Genomic DNA, 26,593 nt, shown 5'->3' on the forward strand with positions numbered 1-26,593 from the left:
ATGGAGGTATCTATCCTATTACATTTAGTTTTCCTGGCGGAGTTCAAACGGTGGGTGTTGCCATCTTGATTTTTCTTCAGCAGAGTGGGAGGGAATGGGTTGAGTCCTTCCGCACCTCACGTGAGATGGGAGTTTCCCAGAGCCGCAGCTCCGCCTGCTATTGGTCCGTGGCCTAGTGTATAGACGGTTTTCACGGAATTCGGTTGCTATGGGAACAGTTTGAACCCTAGCTTATTTCCTGTCAACTATTGTATTAGCAAACATTGCAACAAGGAAGTAAGCTAGGGGCAATTTTGAATGTTTATGTTGTCAAATGAAAAGCGTCTATATGACTGGGATCATACATATCATTTATGGGGTTTTTTCTATTGCAGATATTGATGGGCATTTTCTTCATCCTGGTGGCACTGCTGTTCACTGTCGCCCTCTTCATTTCAAAGTAAGTCATGACACGTCCTGTACTTCCTGCATACAATCCAAATGACGCATTCAATGTGTGCAGTGATAGGCAGGGAGTGTCAAAATGTAAGCATTGCACTGTACAGTGATTTTCCTATCTGAATCATGCTTTGTAACGTTGGAGATTCCAACTCAGATTGAAGTTGTTTCTGTGTGTTTCAGTTTGGATAAAGCCCTCCACTCTGCAGGCATCAGCTCCGGATTCATTATCTTTGGCACCAACCTCACCAATCCTCTGAATGAACTTCTGTTAGCCTTACAGCCTGTGAGTATCCTTACATCGCTCTGGCCTGAAATAATAATAATAAATATAGCCGCCAGCGGCAATAGCAGGGGGTTCAAGCCTTGCTAATTAGCCTAATCAAAAAATCTGACTCCGTCAGGTCACCCACACGGGTGCCCTTCACACACCCTGAAGGTTTCAGCCAAATCGCACGTAAAACGGCATAGCTGTGGCCGAACACAGAACTTGAAACAAGCAAACAAACATTGCCCACATACTCCATTTTATATATGTAGTCACTAGATAATTACTGGTAGTGTGTTCTTCTAGTGTGTTCTTAATCTAGTTTTCTTGTAAGATAACCTGCATGTAATGTGTTTAAAAGCTACCATGCTTGTCTAACATTAGGTTGCTACTAAGCTAACATTACTGGCTAATTCCTCTCTTTAAGAACAAATTTGATGTTTTCGTGTGTGGGTCTCAGGATATTTTGCTATTGAATGCCATTCCACGGTGCAAAAGCAATGAGATACTGTATCTCACTGACTTCTTAGCTAACATACAGTAAGGGCTAATGTACACCGCCAGCGGGACAGATGCGCTACGGCAGCGAACAGACCCACACTCATGTAATCTGTCAGACGGATGTGGGATCCGACAAAAATAGAACAGGCGCGTCATTTTTCCGTACCGCACGTATCGCCCGTCAATTAACATGGACGAGATCCGATCCGGCAGTTTTGCCGGATCCGCAACGCAGCCGTAACGCATCTGGTGTACATTGCCTGTAAGATAGTTAACTTAGCAAACACTCCACTTTAATAACCAATGTCACGCCAAACCTAGTCTGAAAAGCATAGCTGTATTTAAAGATTTTAAATATGAAGTGCCAAGGTAAAGGTCAACTTATTATCTTTCATGGTGATTAAATGAAGTCGTGGTAAATGTTGGAGTAATTCACTTCAGGCCACTGTATGGCATCACTTATCCAGCTTTATTGGAGTAATGAAAAAGGACATGCTGTAGATGGAGGCCAATTAAGTTCATTTTTTCAGCGTACATTTCCCTCTGTCGGAGGCAGTGTGTTGAAATCATTATTTGACATACTTGTCCACTCGGAAACAGGAAAAACTTTGTCAGGCTGTCGGTATCTGAAAAGATTTCCTCCCGACTGCCGCTTTTACCGGTTGGTTAGCGATATTGTTTTGCCCCATGGTTGGCGTGGCTTTTGAGGTATGACGCGGTGCCGTGGGGGCATTTTTGTTTGGTCAAACCAAACGATTCCGCTATATTCAGAATCACGAGAGACTATAGAAAGTTTCACGGGGACCAAAACAAAAAACCCTTCTACAGGCTGTATTCAATAATATTATGATCAATTGTTTTCCCCCTCCAAATAATGAATGCCATTAAATAGGAATAGGTCCCTATAATAATTATTATTATTAAAATGACGGTCAATGAATAGGTTATGGCGATTGGATCGTCTATCGCCCATCTCTAATGACCACGATTGGACGATATGAAAATAGGGACGATTCCCCATCCCTACTTCAAACCCTCTCTTTCATTGTCTAACCACACTGCGCAGTAAGAAGCTCTGATTTGCTCAAGATTAATTGGCCCACACAAAGTTTGCTGTAGCATCTTGATAATAATTGCTCATTTTGTAATGGCTCCAAAGCAGCATGTCTCTTCAATGTTGACTATGCTCTGAGAGTGCTTGCACACAGAAAGCTAAAATGACCCTAGACTCAGCCCTCAGTCTTAATCCGTTTCACTCCTGTAAGACTGAGAATATTACTATTTAAATCTTTGCATAACGTTAGGTGGCGCTGTTGGAAGCCTTGCATCGGAGAACCAATCATGAGTGTTGTGGGCGGGCCTGCTTTCTGGGGGCAGATCTCATGCAGAACCGGTGTCTCGCAAAACATTGTCGCATATGCGGAGAAACATATTAATCACGTAGAAACAAACATAACCTGTTAATAGGACGTGTTTCCTCCGGCCCCGGCGGCTAGAGGTCTTTCCCCCAGCGATAAACCCGACTCCCGAGGCTAACGTTACAGAGCCTGCTGGCTGCTGATGACTTCACACAAGTTAACAGTATCAAGCGGACCACTTCCGGGTAGGAAAAATGATTGTAAAATTAACCACAGCTATAAATTTTGTTTGGAGCATATCAGCTTCATGCTCTGTGTTAGGACTATGATAAATGGCATTGCCGCTACCAAATAAAATTCTAATAATAAATGTAGGCGTGTCTGCTGCCGGCGGTTCTCGCCGGGCTCGGACAGACAGTTTCTGACAGTGAAATTCCCAGACGTTTGGTGGCGCAGCTCACCAAACGTCTGGGAGCCGAGACTAAAATGACCCTACATGTGATGTGTGTCATGTGATGTCATGTGATGTGTGTCATGTGATGTGTGTGCACTGCATGCATGAGAGATGCAGCCCATATGAAGCCTGTCTCTGGTATCACAGGTCTTCCCATTGGATTACATCCTGATCACGGTCATCACCATGTACTTTGTGCTCACGTCCATGGCTGGCATCCGCAACATGGGCATCTGGTTCTTCTGGATAAGGGTAGGAAGGCTTCACTTGTCTATTTGTTTTTGAAATGATCTTCTGTTATTGTTACGATCGTGATTGAAGGGCAAAAGTCTTTGTTTTTCACCGTGTACTGTATGCTGTCATTTGTGAGTGTATGCTTTGTTCTGAACATGCTGTGTTCCACATTCTTACAAACGCATGTCATTCTTTCTTTTGCAGCTGTACAAAATCAGACCTAAGAGAACCCGTCCCCAGGCTCTTCTCTTCCTGTGTATGATCCTCCTCTTGATTGTTCTTCACACCAGCTACATGATTTATAGCCTCGCCCCACAATATGTCATGTATGGCAGCCAGAAATACCTTGTACAGGTGAGGACAACTCCATATGTTGCATACCAATCTATGCATTTCTATTAGGGCTGTCAATCGATTAAAATATTTAATCGCGATTAATCGCATGATTGTCCATAGTTAATCACGATTAATCGCAAATTAATAAAAAAATAATAATCTGTTCTAAATCTACCTTAAACCGAGGTAGGCTACCTTAAACCTGAGAGCTTTGTGCAAAGATGCACTGTTGTATTAATATGGGTAGCTATTATTAGTATGGGTAAGTATTTGGCCATTGGTAATATTGTTATTATTGCTACTAGTTACTGGGAATACACATCTCTCAGGCTGCACTGTGAAGTTAATTGGTGCTATCCTCTACATCTCTCGAGCCACAGACAGGAGAAGCTGCGTGCATGCTCTCTCCCCCCTCTCTTTCTCACTTTCTCTCTCGGTATCTCTCTCGCGTTCCCGTTCTCCGTCGGTCTCTCTCTCTGGTCTGCTCGCCCCCCCTCTCTCACTGCCTGTCTGTCTGCCTCTCTCTCTCCCTCTCTGTCTCCACCCCCCCCCCCCCCCCTCCGTTCTCCGTCTGTCTGAGCTGCTCCCTCTCTCTCTCTCTCACCCAAAATGCAGGACATCTTTCTCAATTTGAAGCTGAACTTGCCAATATACCCATTTTCTTCCTCCTTTTCTGCTCACGGAGCTTTGTTTCTGCTTGCTATCAACGTTACTGCTTCCTGATTTCCCAAACTATGGGTCGGACCAAGGCTCAAACTTCAAAGAAAGTGCATGCGTTAATCGCACGTTCAAAAAAATAGTGGCGTTAAAAGGAATTTGAGTTAACGCGCGATTACCGCGTAACGCTGACAGCCCTAATTTCTATATATTTTTGATTCTGTCTATCTGCTGTATGACAGTCCACCGTCCCTGTGATCTGTGTGTGTGTGCGTGCGTGTGCGCGCGCATGTGCGATGCACCCATGTGCGATGCACCCATGTAGAATGCATTTAAAGGACATCATTGAAATGAACCATGCATGCGAGAGTAGGTGGTGTTTTTGCTGGAACAGCCTTTATCTTTTTAAATTTGAGCAAAGACGCCTTTTCAGACTAACTCGTTAGGACTCACAGGTTAAAGATGGCAATTTTTTTTGCCTAACTCATTATGACTCATGAGTCTTTACCTTTAAAGACTCACAAGTTATGGGGGGGGGGAATCCCTTTTTAGTAGTAGTTTTGTGCTAAATAGATACAGTACATGCCTTGTGTAATTTAGTTATTTATTTATTTTCTGAGCCAGATACCCTCTGGGAATTCTACCTCTGAGACCACCAAGATCTGTGATGCCGATGCACCTGAGGGTAAGTCTTGTCATCCCTGCTGGTACAGTAAGGTAGTGCTCGCTACACACTGTCCAACAGTGGGAAGAACTTACAGCACATTAACAATTGATGCCTCTCAGAACAAGTTTCCACTGGAGGAGAGCAAGGACAGTAGTGTTGAGTCAAACCCCTTTCTTATGCAACAGTGGTGCACAAGATCTCTTCGCTGATCTTTCTCATCATTCATTATTTATTGGATGAATTAATACTAACGACAAACATTTACTGAAGCATTCGGTGCCCCCTTGCTTTCCGCATGTCAACACTTACAGTAAGTCAACCATGAAAATGCAAGCCAGCTTTAAATGATCACACTCATTTATTCATTTGCCCAAGTTGCTCAAGTCGGATCCTTGTTGGTGGTTGAGAGGGTACGATGCAATGCAAACACTCCAAAAGCAGGTTTTAAACCCTACTGAGGACAGAGACAAAGGTGTGTTGAATTATGAGTCTTTTGGGGGGTTGCCTCCCTTGGGCGCCGGTCTTCATCGGCCTCTGCGTCCTACATCCGTCCAGAGCAAGCTGCTATACATGTATTATCAGCACAAAGATTCCTCCTTCCATGATTGTAGGAAGCATTAAAGCATTCCGTTGGTGGTGGTGGTCCGCCCATGCCCGGGAAATTTGCATTTAACCCCATAAGCGTCCTTGCCATTGCTTAAAGCCCCAATCAGTAAGATTTTTGTCATTTTTTACTGTAATATAAGAGCTTTTTAGTCATAGGACATGGTAGATTGACTTGTAATAGGGAGACTCTCGCCTTTATTTATCCCACACCGCCCTCTATTGGCCAGCCCTGAGACTAAGCAGTTTGTCTGCCACGTCCCGAGGCAAGATGCGCGCATGCGCTCTACAGCGGCAGCGTTGCGTTCCTGGAAACCAGGAAGTAACTCGATTCGGATTTGCTACGAAAATGATGTTTCACGGAACTATGGATTATTATTTCATCACGTGGTGAGCACCCGATGTCACAACATGTACATAGAGCTTTCTGGCGCTGTGTTTTGTTGACTTTGAAACGGCGATATCGTTATCGATACTATTGCACGCAGAGGCCGCAGTTTCTCCAATAGCAAAACTTGGAAAACTTGCTGAATGGGGCTTTAAACTCAGTCAGCCCACGTCCTGACAATTTAGACAACCCTTTATCCCTGCATTTTGCTTAAACCCCAGTCAATTCACATCCTGACAATTGCATACCCCGGCGAGCTCCATGAACCCCTTTGGTATATGTTTTATCCCAGTTTAAAACTTCCATTTCTTTTGGGGGGATTACAACAGCACTGACGCCCCCCCCCCCCCCCTCTCTCTCATATCAAGAGGAGCGTCGTCATATCATGGAGTCAAACGCCACGCTTAAACTGTTTATTGGTTTAACAAAGTTTGTTAATCTTTCCTACGAGTCTCTCATGATTGAAATACTGTTCTGTCTACATAATGCTTTTGGCTGGGAACAGGCTTTTAAAAGCAGAATAATCACCAACTGCCAAGACGATGCTCTGTAAATAAGAATGTTGCAGTGGGATTTATAGACCTTATGTAATTGCCAGAATAGGAGAAAGTTCTTTCAAACTCAATTTGCTCTAAGTTGAGTTATTTTGTTAAAGTGAACATTTGCGATTTAGTTTGTAAAATTAAATTATAAGCTAGCAACCCGAGAGAGTGACCTTGAAAACACAGAATCGAAGATATTATTTTTTAATGTGGTCTTTTATTGCATTGGAACCCGGTTCATTGTGTTGGGACATAAACACTCTCCCAGACATAGAATTGGATAGCAATTACAACAGCTAGTGAGTGTTGATACTGGCTTTAAATGTCAAGTAAAAGGGCCATGCAGAAACAATGAGGTGGATGTCGTTAATTCCCCAAATCAATTAGAGATAGGCAGTTACTATATTTGACTGTACCTTGCTTAAATGTGTCTTTTGACTCAGCCTGCATTAAATAATTGCATTATGGTTCAGTTAGTCTTAGAAACGAAGGTGTCAAATGTGAATCCTTTGCAAAATATTTTCATTCTGAGGTAGGTGTTTTGTTTTAGGTTTACTTATTAATCTTGGGTGTTCAAATGAAGATGTGCTGCTAACAAAATGCAAATTGGTTTTGTTGTCAGAAAGAAGTTTGGTGTGTACTGCATCCATTTGCTTTCCATGTCTGGAAGGCACTCAAAACAATGAATACTGTAATTTATTTCTATATACTGAGCAATACAGAGTGGACTCTTATCAAATAAATGAGAGACAGACAAACATAGAATTCTATAATAACGCCTTTAGGACAGATCCACCTTTAGACTAGCCCATTCATAAGTAGCCTTTACCACTCCCAGTAGAGCTTGTGTTTCGTTATTTTCTTAAAAACGCCTTCATTCCGACCATTTAAAGCAGCCTTATTTGTTTTAGTGGCTGTGAAACTACAATTTTGTCACCTTTAGACTTCTATTCATAATGGCAGCAGCGTCATGTGGATTTAGAGATTACCGGTGGATCAGTGGTTAGCATTGTCACCTCAGAGTAAGAAGGTCGTGGGTTCGAATCTCCACCCCGGTCCTTTCTGTGTGGAGTTTGCATGTTCTCCCCGTGTTTGCGTGGGTTTCCTCCCACAGTCAGACATGCTGTGTTTGTGTAGTATTATAATGTATATGTATGTATGTAACCTGTGTTGTGTGTAGATATATGATAGGGCGGCTGTAGCTCAGGAGGTAGAGCGGGTCGTCCACTAATCGCTTTGGATAAAAGAGGTCGGTGGTTCGATTCCCGGCTCCTCGAGTCTGCATGTCGAAGTGTCCTTGGGCAAGACACTGAACCCCAAATTGCTCCCGCTGGTGTGGCAGCACCCTGCGTGGTAACCTGCCGCCATCGGTGTGTGAATGGGTGAATGTACCTACTGACTGTAAAGCGTTTTGGATAAAAGCGCTATATAATTGCAGGCCATTTACCATTTACCCCTACTAAATTTTAGTAGGGGTGCATGTTAATTGTGGACCCACTTGTGCCCCCGTGTCTCAGAATGGAGAAAACATCAGTCACACAGAAGTCACCTGGCAGGTTAGCAGAAATCAACCCATCTCCAGTTGATCATTCTAACCAGTTTAGTTTGTCTCATGTTTCCTAAATAGCTCAGGCTCCCTGCCTGTGTGGGCTGAGCCTTTTCCCATGTGGTCACTGTGGTCACTCATTGGTCATACTCATTTACTCAGCATCATGGTAGATGAATCCACAAGAAGCAGACAACTTGAGCCCCAAAGGAGTTTTTCCCCCCAGACTTCCCATCCCCATATGCATTTTGTTTTCAAAAGTTGGTCTAAAAATCATATTTGAAATGCAAATGAGCCGTGTTTTTTGTTTGTTTGTTCCCCCCCCCCTTCTTTTATGCATGGATTTTTCTATGCATAGGACCACATTTGTACAGATGCTTTACGGCTGTTTGCATTCATCAACTGATTATCCCAAATGAGCCAATCAAAATCAACTTTGTACTATTCTGTCTTTGCGATATTTACCCTGGCAACAGCATGTAATGCTAAGGTCGCTCCCAGTTACGAGTATCTGTGCAACCTATTGTAAAACAATGAGCCGTGTGGATAGCTTCTGCCACTGATGTGTGAGCTTTAGTGTCTTACGGCCAGTTTGAAGTCATCCTTCATTGGGCATTATGGTCTTATATTACATTACTTATAATACATTACATTACATTGTCATTTAGCAGATGCTTTATCCAAAGTGACTTACAGTACAAAAGTAAAACATTTTCAACAGTAGTGAAATCAACTGTGCAACACAGTCTTTGTCAGAGACTTTTTTTAAAGGAATAAGTTTGTTGAAAGTTTGTTTTAAAAAGGAATAAGTAGCTTTTCGTTGAAGAAGAAGAACATGACGTAGTTTAAGAAGGGTCCAGGTGTAGCCTGAAGAGGTGGGTTTTTAGTCTCCGCTGGAAGATGGGCAGTGATTCGGCCACCCTGACGGAAGGGGGGAGCTCGTTCCACCATTGTGGCGACAGGGACGAGAAGAGTCACAACGTGGATGAGTGTCTTTTTTTCCGACGATTTTCCCCTTTTTTCTCCCCAATTGTACTTGGCCAATTCCCCCCTGCTGCCCCGGTCACTGCTCCACCTTCTGCCGATCTGGGGAGAGCCGGAGACTAGCACCATGCTTCCTCCGAGACATGCGCAGTAGCCAGCCGCTTCTTTTCACCTGACAGCGGGGAGCTCCACTGGCAAGACGTAGCACGTGGGAGGATCACGCTATTCCCACCAGTTCCCTTCTGCCACAAACAGGCGCCCCGACCGACCAGAGGAGGTGCTAGTGCAGTGACCAGGACAAATACCCTCAATCCGGCTTCCCACCCGCAGACACTAGCCAATCGTACCTGCATGGATGCCCGAACAAGCCGGAGGTAACATGAGAACGCGAACCTGCGACCCTCTGGTTGGAAGGCAGGGAATCTACCGCTGCACTACCCGGACGCCCGGGATGAGTGACTTTTGAGTAGCTGTCTAATCCTAAATCCTAAACAAGCTTTGGTATAGATGGGCCATTGTATTTAAGCAAACAGTATTCTACCATATAGTCCTGACCTGTATGCAGAATTATTTTTTCATCATTGTAAAGCCACAGAACACTAAAGAGGATATTAATGTGATATGTGTAGTTCTTCATAGATCTAGCCACCAGATTGATCCAATTTACTTAAAAATTTACACAATTTTCTTCTCCCTAAGGTTAAACATTTTAAGGAAAACATAAGCACAAGATTTAAGGGTGTTTTGTGCAGCTGATTCTATTTTATGGACACCTTAACTCTGACTCTAAGGGAAATCTTAACCTAAGGTGCTTTGTGCAACCCTAAAATCGCCCCTGATCCCAGTAATATAATCAAACTTAGGATACAGGTTGTTTTTATACTATTAGGAATCGGGTGGAGACTTGAGATAATGCGCCATGGTGGGAGTTATGGAAATTGCCCGCTCCTCTGTCACACACCGCCCGCCCACCACAGTTGCGCAATCAACTTTGCTCAAGTGACATCACTGATGACATCACAATTGCTCAAGTGACATCACTGATGACATCACAATTGCTCAAGTGACAGCACTGATGACATCACAATTGCTCAAGTGACAGCACTGATGACATCACTTCCATCACAAATCGTGACTCACACCACCACAGACAGCACTTATATTTTAACTAATAAATACAAAGGAGATAGAGCCCTGTCTGTTTCCTAGCAACGTGCACTTTTCCACAGCATTGTTTGAAAGAGCTACAGGGGAAAGATTGTTGTCATTTGATCTGCTGCTGCCCAGGCACTTTCCAACAGGAGGCTCCCTCAATCCCAGCACACATTCATTATAATTGTCTCTGCATCAAGGGGATTATCATTAAATCACATTACAATGGGATGTGTCAGTGAAAAGTTGTTCCTTTTTTCTGAAAGAAAATGGTGGTAATCTACACACGCTCACTATTCCCTATAGTGAACTATTCACTCCTTCACTCGCTCACTATTCCCTATAGTGAACTATTCACTCCTTCACTCGCTCACTATTCCCTATAGTGAACTATTCACCCATTCACTCGCTCACTATTCCCTATAGTGAACTATTCACCCATTCACTCGCTCACTATTCCCTATAGTGAACTATTCACCCATTCACTCGCTCACTATTCCCTATAGTGAACTATTCACCCATTCACTCGCTCACTATTCCCTATAGTGAACTATTCACTCCTTCACTCGCTCACTATTCCCTATAGTGAACTATTCACTCCTTCACTCGCTCACTATTCCCTATAGTGAACTATTCACTCCTTCACTCGCTCACTATTCCCTATAGTGAACTATTCACTCCTTCACTCGCTCACTATTCCCTATAGTGAACTATTCACTCCTTCACTCGCTCACTATTCCCTATAGTGAACTATTCACCCATTCACTCTCTCACTATTCCCTATAGTGAACTATTCACTCCTTCACTCGCTCACTATTCCCTATAGTGAACTATTCACTCCTTCACTCGCTTACTATTCCCTATAGTGAACTATTCACCCATTCACTCGCTCACTATTCCCTATAGTGAACTATTCACCCATTCACTCGCTCACTATTCCCTATAGTGAACTATTCACCCATTCACTCGCTCACTATTCCCTATAGTGAACTATTCACTCCTTCACTCGCTCACTATTCCCTATAGTGAACTATTCACTCCTTCACTCGCTCACTATTCCCTATAGTGAACTATTCACTCCTTCACTCGCTCACTATTCCCTATAGTGAACTATTCACTCCTTCACTCGCTCACTATTCCCTATAGTGAACTATTCACTCCTTCACTCGCTCACTATTCCCTATAGTGAACTATTCACTCATTCACTCGCTCACTATTCCCTATAGTGAACTATTCACTCCTTCACTCGCTCACTATTCCCTATAGTGAACTATTCACTCATTCACTCGCTCACTATTCCCTATAGTGAACTATTCACTCATTCACTCGCTCACTATTCACTATAGTGAACTATTCACTCATTCACTCGCTCACTATTCCCTATAGTGAACTATTCACTCATTCACTATAGTGAACTATTTGGGGAATGATCACTCTTCTCTTTTGGTAAACATGGCAGCATTGCCTTGTGATATATGGGAGAAAATGTAGGGTACTTTCTCTGTTCACTAGAATGTGAATGTTTCTCTCACATCAGTTTCTCTCAGACTGGAGAGAGAATACTCCAAAATGCTGTATTTTTCAACATAATAAGATCTTTATCTGAAGTTAGTTCACTCACTCTATCCAAAATATAGAGGATCCAGACCGTAAAATTGCTACTACAATATTTTGTCAACCAAATCCTCCTTTAAAACATCCCATAATTGGCAGGTTTCAATTTCTTTAAATGTTGGCAATTTAAAAACAGGAAATAGGTATTAATACTTTTTCAAAATAGAGATCAGATCTTAAAGCAATAGGTTGTGGGAGCTGAATAGTATTGTTAGCCACTGTAACTAACTACTACAGTATAATGTATCATGTCTATCTGAGTTTGGCTGTGTGTCCAGAGCCGGCCCTCCCTATAAGCAAACTGAGCAGCTGCTTAGGGCCCTACAGCCCTAAGCAGGGCTGGAATGTCGGGTTACATCTAGGGACTGGCATTGCAAACTAGCCCTGGGCTATACATGCTTTGGTACAACACATCATAGGTTTATTGACATTTTATGTTGTGAACACTATATGTACGTGTACCTGTCCCTATTCAAATAAACAAATAAATGAAATGAAATGAAAAAAAGCCACCAGGGGGCCCCCATGGGAAGAGGATGGCAGGGTGCAGTCCATGTTTGACAGCTCTTGTTGCAATGTTTAGCTAGACTCGAGCAAAGCTTCTGGTATTAGCAGAAACTAGACCTCCAGACAAAATCCGTCGGGACCAACCATGTTATGCTCACTGGGAAGCGGGCATAAAATAGCTCCACATTTGGCAATTTTCATGGCCATGACTATTTTCAAAGGGTCCCTTGACCTCTCACATAAGATATCAAGCTGCAACTTAAAGTCTCTGGAAACCAAAATCCACAAAAACCTTCTGACTATTAAATTTAGGGTCTTATGTGAGTAATTGTGTGCCTCAGAAAGTAGTTGACATTACTTTCAACCCTAACCCCAAAAATCGACACTTTTCTACAAGGTCTGGATTTCCATTTCCTCATTGAAGAGAGCGGTGCATGCGGTGCTAAAATGCATGATCTTATCACGTCATAAGATTTAATCGAATCGCACACACGCATGCACGCACGTGCGCACACACACACTGACACACACAGTAGCGCTGTGCACTCGCAGCGCAGAGATCTCTTCCTCTCTGTAAACCCTCTCTGTCTGTGCTATGCATCGAGCAACGCGCGCTGCGAACACACACACACACTCCATCTCTCTTTCCTTCTCTCTCTCTCTCTCTCTCTCCGTTAACGGAGAGAGAGGTCTCCTCGGTCTGCTCCGAGAGAGAGAGAGAGAGAGAGAGAGAGAGAGGAGACCTGCTGCAGACGGGACACGCCCACACAGTCCGCGGGAGAAAATACACTCTAAAATCTAATTGATTCTCATGACTTTTGTCATGACTGTCAAACCTAAATTTATATACTTTGCGACGTTCATCATCGTTCAAATTTGGCTGGTGGCTTATTAACATAGGTTCCTGTGATGTGATGAACTCAAAATGCTAAATAATAATAAAATATTTCTGGTTTCCAGGGACTTTAAATACAACAACCCTGCCTTCCAGATGAATCCTTTCCCTCTTATCTGCGTAAGTTCATTTTCAAACATCCAGGTGGAAAGTTGAAAAAATTATTTATTTTTAAAAACACTTAAGACTAAGAAAAGGCAGAAAACAAGACATGTGGGTGTTCATCCAAACACCATCATCAGCTGTAGTGAACGCAACAGGAAGTAACTTATAAATGGCAAATACTTTTGTCCATGTTGCCTCCATGTAGCTTTACACAAACAGGAAGTGAGGCTGGTGTGGCTGTAATCAAATAGAGTGGCTGCTGATCAACCCCTACAGTATGTGTAGGGCTCAGTGCTCCACATGGGGTAACCTGACCTCTGTCTGAATGTCATGTCACAGCAGGCGTGCACTTACTGGGGCCATTCAAAAATAATGATAGAGTAAAGGTAAAAGATGTGCGAGTAAAAAGTGCAAAAGCACAGACCAGTAAATATCAAATGCAAACGATGAAATTGGACTCATTAGAACCGCCGGAGTCTAGCTTTCCAGCCATTTTTGACAAATGTCAGCTAAGAGCTCCAGGGTCCTAAAGACACAGTGTTCTGCATGCATGAAAATGTTATTTCAACACTAAGCATTCAAGAATGACGAAACCGGACACAAAGCAAAACTCTTTTTGTGGGTCTTTTTTATTCCCAGTCTGCACTGAATAAGAGCAGCGTTCATTTTATAATTCAGAGGATTTGTTTGGAAATGACAGTAAACAAGAAACCAGGGTTGTTATCTTCCTGTAAGCTCAGCCTGTCCTGAAACGCCTTCAAATTAACAAAGAAACAGAATCAAAACAATAACTTCCAGCTCCAAGCTGTGTGTTGTGACGTAGTGGACTAAGGTGCAACACAGCTACTCAAAGCATCACTGTAGCTCTTAGATAACTCAACTCCATATGCTATAATGTGTAGCAGTGAAAAGACAACAGTAGTGGCCTGGTTTTGCACTGCAGGGTGCAGCCGGCACGCTCCTAAACACACCTGGAACTCAATAGAGCAGCTTCAATCTCCCCTGCAGATCCGCCGTCCCAAGTTGCGCTCAGCGTGGTGGAGACCTCACACACAGGGACACGTTTACACTGTTACCTCACACACAGGGACACGTTTACACTGTTACCTCACACACAGGGACACGTTTACACTGTTACCGCAATCTTTTACAATGATATGTGTGCTCTTTTCCCCACAGTCATTCACAGTCTCCCATTCACATTCACTGTTTTCTTCCTGATTAAGATCTCGCGTGAGCTCCGTGTTCTCACGGAGTTTAGCCTCTAGCTGGCCTTAAAGTGACAGTGTTACACCAAATAAAAGAACAGTTCCAACAGTGCTAATTTCAAAGGCGAATCCTACCACCGTATGTAAACCCAAAATAAATAAAATAAATTGTCTGTAGCCCATTGTTCACCTGGCTACACAAAAACAATGTACAGAAGTAAAAATGGCAAGTGCACTCAGCTTTACTTTGACTGTTTCCATGAGTGTATTTAATTAGCAGTATACAAACTATAATTAGCAGTGTAAGAATTGTAATTAGCTGTATAAGAACCATCATGTTGATAGCTCTAGGTACAAATAAAATGCACAAGGGTTATACCAGTATTTTGCATATGGTAGCTGGTTCTACTGTATGAATACTTCACTGTCTATCCACTGCGAGGCAGGCCCCCCAAACTGATCCTGCTTAGGGCCACCAGATGTACAAGGCCAGCCCTGTGTGTGTCCATATAGCTCCAGCACCCTTTCCTCATTGAAAGTAATGGGAGGTGACCACGAGGTTTTCTTCCTCACAGCGGAGCGCTTTCAAAAGTTCACAAATGTTGAACTTTTTAGAAAAGCACCGTGTGACGTCAACCACTTTTTCCAGACAACCAATTGCAATGAGACGCGGGCCGTTTCCCATAGCAACAACAATATGGAGGCAGTCACAGTGCTGCTGGTGCAGAAATAGGAGGTTGTTGTTATTGAATTGACGTTACTGTAGCAGCGATATGCAGTATGGATACCGGACATGTAATGGAAATATCTGGTAAGCCTTTGCTTGTTCCACAACACTGTATTGTCTGCTAGCAGAGCTAACCAGCTGGTTAGTGAGCTAGCAGCAAGTGATGTTAGTGCTAACCAGCTGGTTAGTGAGCTAGCAGCAGGTGACGTTAGTGCTAACCAGCTGGTTAGTGAGCTAGCAGCAAGTGATGTTAGTGCTAACCAGCTGGTTAGTGAGCTAGCAGCAAGTGATGTTAGTGCTAACCAGCTGGTTAGTGAGCTAGCAGCAAGTGATGTTAGTGCTAACCAGCTGGTTAGTGAGCTAGCAGCAAGTGATGTTAGTGCTAACCAGCTGGTTAGTGAGCTAGCAGCAAGTGATGTTAGTGCTAACCAGCTGGTTAGTGAGCTAGCAGCAAGTGACGTTAGTGCTAACCAGCTGGTTAGTGAGCTAGCAGCAGGTGACGTTAGTGCTAACCAGCTGGTTAGTGAGCTAGCAGCAGGTGACGTTAGTGTTAACCAGCTGGTTAGTGAGCTAGCAGCAGGTGACGTTAGTGCTAACCAGCTGGTTAGTGAGCTAGCAGCAGGTGACGTTAGTGCTAACCAGCTGGTTAGTGAGCTAGCAGCAAGTGATGTTAGTGCTAACCAGCTGGTTAGTGAGCTAGCAGCAGGTGACGTTAGTGCTACTAACCAGCTGGTTAGTGAGCTAGCAGCAGGTGACGTTAGTGCTAACCAGCTGGTTAGTGAGCTAGCAGCAGGTGACGTTATCAGCCGCTCTTATTTCTCCTCACAAAAATTGCTCCAGGCAGCGCTATTTCCACGCCCAAAACAAACAAACAAAAAACGCTGACAGACGCTATGTGGACACACGTCCATAGACTTGTACTTGTTGGACACATAGAGCATGATGATGCAGTCTTTAGGTAGTAGTTGTAGTTTCTAGCATTATTTGTTGTGGGTTTTTTCTCCACAGTGAATTTGTTGATTTGGCTAGCTCAGTCAGGTGACCTCACGCCTCAAATCCTGTCCTGGCACTGGGCCATAATTACATTGCACAGCACACTAATTAGATGATTAAAAACATAATTCAGTTAATGTCAATGTGGAGGTTCTGAGTGAAAGTGGTCTGTAACAGTACATGTGACCCAGACGGATTATCAGTTATCTACATATGCTGTCCTTTGTGTTTTCATCTAGAGGTCTTGAACCCTGCTTGAAGGGATTTTTGGATGGGGGATTTACGTTATACATAATGCATCGTGCTCCAGTACATAGAGCATGCACTCAGTCCAGTATCATGACTCCAGTGAGATGAGCTTTACTGGCACACTAGACACACTTTACTGACATAACCAGACACTGCTTCACTTCACTTCAGCTTCACACATCCAGAGACTGGAATATGTTCAGAACTGCGCCGCCCGTCAGACCACATCGCCCCTGTCCTCCACTCACTCCACTGGCTCCCCATCAACCAACGCATCGCCTTCAAACTCCTCCTCCTGGTCTACAAGGCGGTCAACCACACTGGTCCCACCTACCTTCAGGAACTCCTTCCCCCCCCCCAAGCCCCCCTCCCGGTCACTCAGATCCGACACCCTCAACCTGCTTGTTGTTTCCCCCGCACCAAGCTGGCAACGATGGGTGACCGAGCCTTCTCCACCCTGGGGCCACGCCTGTGGAACCAGCTCCCAGGAACTGTTCGGGCCTCTGAATCCCTCGCTGTTTTTAAAACGAACCTTAAGACCCACCTGTTCCGCTCTGCGTTTTACTAGCTCTGAGTTTTTTTTTTGCTGTTTTTAGCTTGTTTTTATCTTGTCTTTTATCTACTGTAAAGCACCTTGAGATTTGTTTTACATTTTAAAGTGTGCTATATAAATTAAAGCCATTATTATTACCTGCACTCACAAGCTGCCCCGTGCTCTTATGAGGGAACACTAGTGATTCCAAGGTGAAGCGGGTCACTGGTGTACATGATCATATGTTTAGGCAGACCACTGTTGTGAACCATCTGTAGGTCCCATTCTGAGCCCTGCTCAGGTGAGCAGCTGGAGAGCTGCAGATGGCCGAGGTGCTGAGGGAAAAGAGCGGGGACGTGGGGATGAAGATGGAGACGATTGTCTGTCGCTCCTCCTGGAGCAGAGGCTGACCATCGGTGCAGCTTCCCTCAGGCCATCTCTATCTAATCTTTATTGTAGATCAAACAGCTTAGAGTTGGGTTGCCTTTTTTATTTCAACACCGAGGTTATACTATAGAGAGAGCGCTTTTGAATTCATGAATGAATATGAATGAATTTATTAAGACAGATGTTAAAACACACAATACACAGATAAAACCATACACCACCAGTATTAAAAGTGTCGAAGAATTAAACACAATAGAGCCCAGGACTTGTTTCCATCGTGGTCCTCAAAGAATATGAAAATATTGTTGTGTCTAAATGGTAAAGCACACTGGGTTATTTGAGTGGACCTTGGTTTGACGGAGCCTTGTATGAGTATATTGCACTGTTCATGTGGCTCAAGTCCGTGTGCAGAGCTGTGTGAGGAACAGTGTGATAGGAGCCTCTCAGCAGGGTGAGGTATAATGCTCCAGATGGCTCTCTAACATAGCCAGACACTGTTCTCCTCACTTCAGCTTCACACACACTTTACTAACATAACCAGACACTGTTCTCCTCACTTCAGCTTCACACACTCTTTACTAACATAACCAGTAGGGATGCACGATATATCGGCAATCATATCGGTATCGGCCGATGTTAGTCATTTTTTAACATATCGGTCATATCGGTATCGGTCAGATGTTGCAATGTTAATATCGGTTATCATTATCAGCCAAATTCTTCACATTGATATGAAATAATGCAGTAAATCTATGATTTATGGGCTTTTCCAAAGGCTTTGCAAATAAATAAATGCATAACTTTTTCAAATTCAGTGTGAACATGTGTTTTTCAGTATGTACAAAATGTGATGATCATAAAAATGTGGTTTTATACAGATCATATCGACATCGGTAAATATCGGTTATCGGCCATAACAGCAATGTTAATATCGGTTATCGGCATCGGCCAAAATTTTCATATCGGTGCATCCCTAATAACCAGACACTGTTCTCCTCACTTCAGCTTCACACTCTTTACTAACATAACCAGACACTGTTCTCCTCACTTCAGCTTCACACTCTTTACTAACATAACCAGACACTGTTCTCCTCACTTCAGCTTCACACACTTTACTAACATAACCAGACACTGTTCTCCTCACTTCAGCTTCACACTCTTTACTAACATAACCAGACACTGTTCTCCTCATTTCAGCTTCACACACTCTTTACCAACATAACCAGACACTGTTCTCCTCACTTCAGCTTCACACACACTTTACTAACATAACCAGACACTGTTCTCTTCACTTCAGCTTCACACACTCTTTACTAACATAACCAGACACTGTTCTCCTCACTTCAGCTTCACACTCTTTACTAACATAACCAGACACTGTTCTCCTCATTTCAGCTTCACACACTCTTTACCAACATAACCAGACACTGCTTCACTTCACTTCAGCTTCACACTCTTTACTAACATAACCAGACACTGTTCTCCTCACTTCAGCTTCACACACACTTTACTAACATAACCAGACACTGTTCTCCTCACTTCAGCTTCACACTCTTTACTAACATAACCAGACACTGTTCTCCTCACTTCAGCTTCACACACACTTTACTAACATAACCAGACACTGTTCTCCTCACTTCAGCTTCACACTCTTTACTAACATAACCAGACACTGTTCTCCTCACTTCAGCTTCACACACACTTTACTAACATAACCAGACACTGTTCTCCTCACTTCAGCTTCACACTCTTTACTAACATAACCAGACACTGTTCTCCTCACTTCAGCTTCACACACACTTTACTAACATAACCAGACACTGCTTCTCCTCACTTCAGCTTCACACACACTTTACTAACATAACCAGACACTGTTCTCCTCACTTCAGCTTCACACTCTTTACTAACATAACCAGACACTGTTCTCCTCATTTCAGCTTCACACACTCTTTACCAACATAACCAGACACTGCTTCACTTCACTTCAGCTTCACACTCTTTACTAACATAACCAGACACTGTTCTCCTCACTTCAGCTTCACACACTTTACTAACATAACCAGACACTGTTCTCCTCACTTCAGCTTCACACTCTTTACTAACATAACCAGACACTGTTCTCCTCACTTCAGCTTCACACACTCTTTACCAACATAACCAGACACTGTTCTCCTCACTTCAGCTTCACACACTCTTTACCAACATAACCAGACACTGTTCTCCTCACTTCAGCTTCACACATTCTTTACTAACATAACCAGACACTGTTCTCCTCACTTCAGCTTCACACTCTTTACTAACATAACCAGACACTGTTCTCCTCACTTCAGCTTCACACACTCTTTACCAACATAACCAGACACTGTTCTCCTCACTTCAGCTTCACACACTTTACTAACATAACCAGACACTGCTTCTCCTCACTTCAGCTTCACACTCTTTACTAACATAACCAGACACTGTTCTCCTCACTTCAGCTTCACACACACTTTACTAACATAACCAGACACTGTTCTCCTCACTTCAGCTTCACACACACTTTACTAACATAACCAGACACTGTTCTCCTCACTTCAGCTTCACACACTCTTTACTAACATAACCAGACACTGTTCTCCTCACTTCAGCTTCACACTCTTTACCAACATAACCAGACACTGTTCTCCTCACGTCAGCTTCACACTCTTTACCAACATAACCAGACACTGTTCTCCTCACGTCAGCTTCACACACTCTTTACCAACATAACCAGACACTGTTCTCCACACTTCAGCTTCACACACACTTTACTAACATAACCAGACACTGCTTCTCCTCACTTCAGCTTCACACTCTTTACTAACATAACCAGACACTGCTTCTCCTGACTTCAGCTTCACATTCACATACATTAATGATTACAAAGTCTTTAAAATGTAACAAACATATTTTGTTGTTGTTGTAAATTTTTCATAGAAATTAGCATGGTCCAATTTGTCAATTAAATAGGCGTGGTCCTCTCCTGTGGGCGTACAGTATATGCGTGCGTGCGCGTACTGTAGACATTCTATAATCTACACAATACGTCCTATAAAGGTAGATGAACTGATTAGATTCTTTGAGCACCTTGCTGCATAAATTTGCATCTTAAAGAGGAAAACCAGATTTTCTTGAAATGACTATAACTCCCTAATGCTTTAAGATACAGAGTTCATATTAATACCACCCATGTGTTTTGTGGAGACACGTATGTTGACATAGAAATACTGCCTAATTGATGCAGTAATTGCCTTAATTAATGACCTCATTAGCATAACTGGGTTATGTTTAATATTCCACGGTAATTATGCTGGGACATTAAGCAGCTCAAGTATCTTCCGTAAGTAGGCTACAATTTGGCAGAATTTCTATTGTCAGCTATTTTCTGTTTTGAGGACAACACAACATGTGTCACTGACAGACACCTACTGAGAGTTTCAACCGCTCAGAAAATCACTCCAGACATTGACAGACTTGCAGCCAAAAAAATATGCCAGGTGTCTAGCAGTTAGGTGAGGGCTGTAGTGCCTGTGCAAAAGGCTGGGCCCAAGATACAGAGAGAGACAGGGAAATGTTTCAAAGTCTTCACTGACTTAAAAGGCGTAACAAAACCTGATCAGATGAGTAGAGTCGCGGTGACACAATGGGAAATAATAATATTGCAAAGACAACTGAGGGAATATCCACTTCTGTTCCAGATCCAAACATAAACACAAAGTCCATGTTAGAGTCAATGGGGGCTCCGCCCAACAGCGCTTTCCTGACAAACACACCCACCGATCAGGCCGACAGGCGAGTCCAGGCAGAGCAGGCAGAACAGACTAACAGAGTGGGTCACTCTGTCCGTGGCTGTAGAGAGGGTTCATGTCTCGACAAGGCAATCTAGAGAGAGAGTGAGTTACCACCTGCTTCCCATCTTCAATCACCACTGAAACCAGCAGCAGACTGGCCAGTCATCGCATGTACGATACCAGTACCAATACGAGTACCCTTAAGGCTTACACTGATACTGATACCAATCAAGTTCTTCATTCGATATATATATATTTTTTTTTATCTGATCTTTTTTTGGCAGCATCTCGGCACACTGAACTGCCAACTCCTTCACATCACATACACCGCGCTCGACTTCACCACCACAGACTGTAGGGGGTGCTGTTGTGATAGTGGACCAATCATACTTCCCACATACAAATAGTATTTATTTGTTTCCTACTGTAGATCTGTGTGAAAAAAGGATTGAATCCAGGTATCTTTTGACTGGAGAAGTTTCCATACTACTTGGTCTTGGGTTATTTTAGTTGATACCTTCAATTTGAGTACCGATACCAAAACCTACCAAGGCATGTAAAGAGATTGAAAAATTATATATAATATATACATGTCACGGCATGTGTGTATAATGCGTACGGGCATGCATTGGTGCATTCTGACAAATAAAGAGAGCGTTTATCCGTGGTGGTGTACCTTTATTTAACAGAAAATACTTCTGCCTTCTGTCTGTGTTTTTCAGACCAGTGCACGGTGACAAGATCCTATCTTTTCCTTCACAAGTTCTGGTTCTTCAGCACCATCTACTACTTTGGCAACTGGGTATTTATTGGGGTAAGTTCAAGGATGTACATAATAATGAAAGATGACCACAATGCTGTCAACCAGTGGTGTAATGTAATAAAGTAATAATACTTTGTTACGGTACTTTGCTGCACGAGTCTCTATCCGCTTCGCTCGGTAGAGACTGAGAACCTCCCGCCACCTCTAGTTGTTAAAAGTGGGTGGATACAATTTCAGAGTTAGAAAAAACATTGCATCGCAGTGAACCAATCCTGAGTCTTGAGGGCGGGCCTACATTCTGGGGGCGGTGGCTACATGCAGTAGCGGTGTCCCTGTGCCGACAACAAGTCGCAGACAGTAGGCCAAGCTTGATAGACAAAGCTTTTAGCGTAACCAGTTGGTAAACAAGCCAGCACGTCTTTCTTGTCCTGTGTTAAAAGATTTAAACAAAGCCGCTGTAAATCCTTAAAGGAACACTCCGCCCATTTTCAACCAGCTTTGTATCATTAGAACATCAGTAGTATATCAGAAAACTGTAAACTGTTTTGAAGTCTGTCATTTAATTTGACAGTTATTGAGTGTTAAAGTGTGGACCAGTGACATCACTGGTCCACACTAACTCAAATTAATAACTCATTAACTCGAATCAACTCTCAATAACTGTCAAACTAGATGAATGATGAATAGTTTGACAGTTATTGAGAGTTGATTTGAGTTAATGAGTTATTAATTTGAGTTAGTGTGGACCAGTGATGTCACTGGTCCACACTTTAACACTCAATAACTGTCAAATTAAATGACAGACTTCAAAACCGTTTACAGTTTTCTGATATACTACTGATGTTCTAATGATACAAAGCTGGTTGAAAATGGGCGGAGTGTTCCTTTAATTGCACCAATCTTGTGGATTGAGCACACATCAGATAAAACTGATACCAATAACGTTACATTTCTCGGGACATCCATTTTTATTCTCCGGTTCGTGTTTCACTACGGAGGACAATGGTGGGCGCACCACTTCCGGGTAGGAAACAAATGGTAAAATAAACAACAGGTATTAAACTCTCTTTGCAGCACATCAGAGTCATGCTCTGTATTGGAACTATGAAACATTGCATTGCCGCTACCAAATAAAATTCAAATAATAAATGTAGGCGTGTCTGCTGCCGGCCGTTCTCGCCGGCCTGGAAGAGACAGATTTTGACAATGATGTTCCCAGACATTTGGTGTAGGTGGCGCTGTTGGCGCCGCTCACCAAACGTCTCTGAGCCGAGACGAGGTCTCTCCTGTTTCAAAATATATCTGAACCGTTTGGTTTGAACAAGTACAACTATTTTTTATAAGCATTTTAGGAAATGTCTATGGGAAAATAAATGGCGGATGAAAATCTCTGGTACAGTGTTGAAGCAGGAAGTAGGCCGTCACTTTGCCTCTATTTCTCTCTGGAACAATTTGAGGATTACATATCAGAATATTCTTAGTGATCATTTGGGAAAAATAATCGGAATATTGGATTCCAAGCAAGTTTGTTCTTGATAGATTTGCAGAATCCATCAAACATTGACTTTGGCTAGTTTTGTAACTAACTCTGTAAAATATTATTTAAACAAATTTAATTTAGTTCAGAACCCAACCGGCACACAGCAGATCTCATCAGCAAAAATTGTAATAGCGTTTCCTGGTATTATGGATGTATGTATGCTATGGATCAAATGATCATTGAAAACATTGTCTAATGTGCGGTTTGCTTGTAATTTGTAGGCTTTCCTTCTGGGCCTGGTGGTGTCCTGCTGCAGAGGGAAGAAGTCTGTGATTGAAGGAGAGGTCGAGGCAGATGACTCAGACATGAGTGACGATGAATATGTGCACTGAAAACTGAGTCAGAGGTACTCCAGCCATCTTAAAGGGCCTAGAAAGTGTTGTTCCATCATCAAATCAATAAACGTCGCTCATTTGTGTCCTGGTTGTTAATGTAGTGGTTTTAAGAGCCAGTGCAGTCGTGTCTCGCCTATCTCAGCCCTGTTTTGGGATGACATGATGTCATTGACATCTCCCTCCCCGTTATGCAACCGTTGAGACTGATTGTTTAGTCTTTCTCTGCATAATCAGTATTACAGATTGATTGATTGATTGATTGATTGATTGATTGATCAGTATTATTGATCGCTGTGGGATTTTGGGAGTTGACTCCAACTCCGATTCCTGCTTTCAAAATTCACTTCTCAATTCTAACATTTGAAACTGACACAAATTGGTCATTTTGGTAGGCGAGTCGCTTATTGCGGCTGCAGAATCAGAAGCTGGAGACATTCCATTCTGAGACTTCATGTTCACATCCAGACACAGATCCATTCTGAGACTTCATGTCCACATCCAGACACAGATCCATTCTGAGACTTCATGTCCACATCCAGACACAGATCCATTCTGAGACTTCATGTCCACAACCAGACACAGATGGAGTTTATGTCTCAACTTTATGTGTCGCCGAAAAAGTTTAGACGTCTCCCTTTTAAGTTTAATTCACTCTACACTTTCTAGAGCCTTTAAGTTAGCCTGGTAAACATCTAGATCACATGAACTCACACTCTGTTTCGTTCCGTGGATCCATCCAGAGATTCAAAGTGCACAGGCCAATCAGGGACCTGCCTCATAGTTGACATCGTAACCCAGCCAATCAGGGACACCGCTGGCAAAACAGTATGGTGGCTCCTGAAGCAACGAGCGATAATGTTAACGTGAGTATAGTAAACACAGCTGTAAGTGCAGTTATTGCAGAAATAGACTCAATAACACAAGAGTGCAGCTGCGGAGTTTCTCGGCGGAAAAGTGGATTTGGATTTGACTGGATCCGACGCTGATTGGCTGAAGGACTGGATTTGGTGACGCTGATTGGCTGAAGGAGTTGTCTATCAAGGCAAGTACTCCCACCCACTGAAATGACTGTGGGCGGCTTGGAGGCCAGACTGAGACGTAGGTGAAACAGGATGTGAGTTCACATGATCAGTATGGTTTACCAGGTCACATGATCAGTATGGTTTACCAGGCGACCTTTAAGTTACTGTAAAACAAAATATCTAGATGTATAGTAGGCTTTAATGCACATTTAAGAAAATAATATAAAAGCAGTAGAACTTACAAAATGTAAACGGTTTTGCTTGCTTGTTTTTGAGGAAAAAAATATATGCTATGGAAAAAAGGTGTTTACTGCTGTAGACTTTTCAAAAGTTTATATTATATTGCTACTTTTTGTCTGAGGTAACATTTTAGTCTAGTGCTGTTATCTTTGCTCACTTGTTGGCAGGCCCAGTCCATTATGTGAGCTTGCATTACTGTACTTGCATACTGTGTTTGAAATATAAACAGGACCAATTGTGTTTTTTGTGTTTTAAGGTGTCAGTACTCTTTGGGTTTTCACCAAATGGATTCAATAGCTTTTCACTCTGTATTTAAAGATAGACCCTTTTCATGGGGGCCATTTTGTGTCGAAAAGGCAGGGTAAACACAGGTGCAAGCAAAACACTAATGAGGGTTTCCAACTTCTAGGATTGGAAGTTGGAAACCCTTGTTACTGTTTTGGTTGCACTTGTGTTTACCCTGCCTTTTCGACACAAAATGGCCCCCGTGAAAAGGGTCTGTTATGAGAGTATTAATGAAACCAATGGATGGATTTTGCTTTTAAGTAGTTATATATTTTTGTCAGTGCTTTAGTTTTTCTCAACATAATTACAATGTGACAGTAATATTAGCTTTGGTTCTCACATTATTTTTTACAGTTCATTCACAGTCAAACTACAGTACTGTATGTGGCAAGATTGATACAAAAACATTTGATTTAACAGATATATTAACAGTGTACATTGACATTTTATTTGGAAACCATTTGGAAAGGTACTACTAAGATGGGCACACACTACAAATCTTTATGAATCAGTTAAGCACCAAAATTGCAATACTTGTTTTCATACGCTTTCTGCCCCAGCTGATTGGTTCACTATATTACATTGTCTGCATCAGCCAGCTGATTGGTTCACTATATTACATTGTCTGCATCAGCCAGCTGATTGGTTCACTATATTACATTGTCTGCATCAGCCTGCGACTTGCCATAACATTCTGTGGTTTGGCCTGATTTGCTACAAGATTATCCTAACAAGGACTGAGCAAGAATATTTGACTGACAGTGCTGTTTGTTCTAAATAAATTCAAATTTGATAATCCCTGTCTTTTATTCTTATGGAGCTCAACAGTGACGCCCCACTTTTTTCAGCTCCCGTTCCATCAGAGAATCCCCCGTTTATTTTCTGCATAGATGTATAGAAAAATCCTTATATAAAGAGTTTTAAGAACCAAGCCAGCCACCTACTGAGTGACCATAAAACATTTCACTTTGAGCACAAATAAAAAGCGGGGGGGGGGGGGGGGGATTATATTTTTGATTAATTAGCCAACCTGTTGAGGAGAGAAATGGATGCAGACAGACAGTAAGACAGAAGGACAGCGTTTCCCTCCTTTTATAGTAGCATTCTAGACTGTTGTTTGACTTTAATCTGAATCTTATACAACTCGAAATATCCTCAAGGATTGTTTCCCCCCCGACCATCTGCATTATTAAATGTCCAATTGGTTTTCTAAAGGACTTTTGTCGCTCTTCATTTCATGGTTTCTATGGGCTG

At 42.6% G+C, this 26,593-nt stretch overlaps 1 protein-coding gene across 1 annotated transcript in view; it reads left to right on the forward strand.

Annotated features, from left to right (window-relative positions):
• Positions 1-26,306, forward strand: part of lmbrd1 (LMBR1 domain containing 1) — an 85,188-nt gene extending 58,882 nt beyond the window's left edge. The window contains exons 10-16 of the mRNA XM_083658438.1: positions 375-439; positions 622-724; positions 3,167-3,271; positions 3,458-3,607; positions 4,871-4,931; positions 21,877-21,968; positions 23,679-26,306. Coding sequence (XP_083514564.1) covers positions 375-439; positions 622-724; positions 3,167-3,271; positions 3,458-3,607; positions 4,871-4,931; positions 21,877-21,968; positions 23,679-23,789 — 687 coding nt within the window. The 3' untranslated portion in view covers positions 23,790-26,306. The remainder of the gene's footprint in view (positions 1-374; positions 440-621; positions 725-3,166; positions 3,272-3,457; positions 3,608-4,870; positions 4,932-21,876; positions 21,969-23,678) is intronic.
• The last annotated feature ends 287 nt before the right edge of the window (positions 26,307-26,593 follow it).

The sequence above is a fragment of the Poromitra crassiceps genome, assembly GCF_964638095.1.
Source record: "Poromitra crassiceps genome assembly, chromosome: 22".
NCBI classification, from domain to species: Eukaryota; Metazoa; Chordata; class Actinopteri; order Beryciformes; family Melamphaidae; genus Poromitra; species Poromitra crassiceps.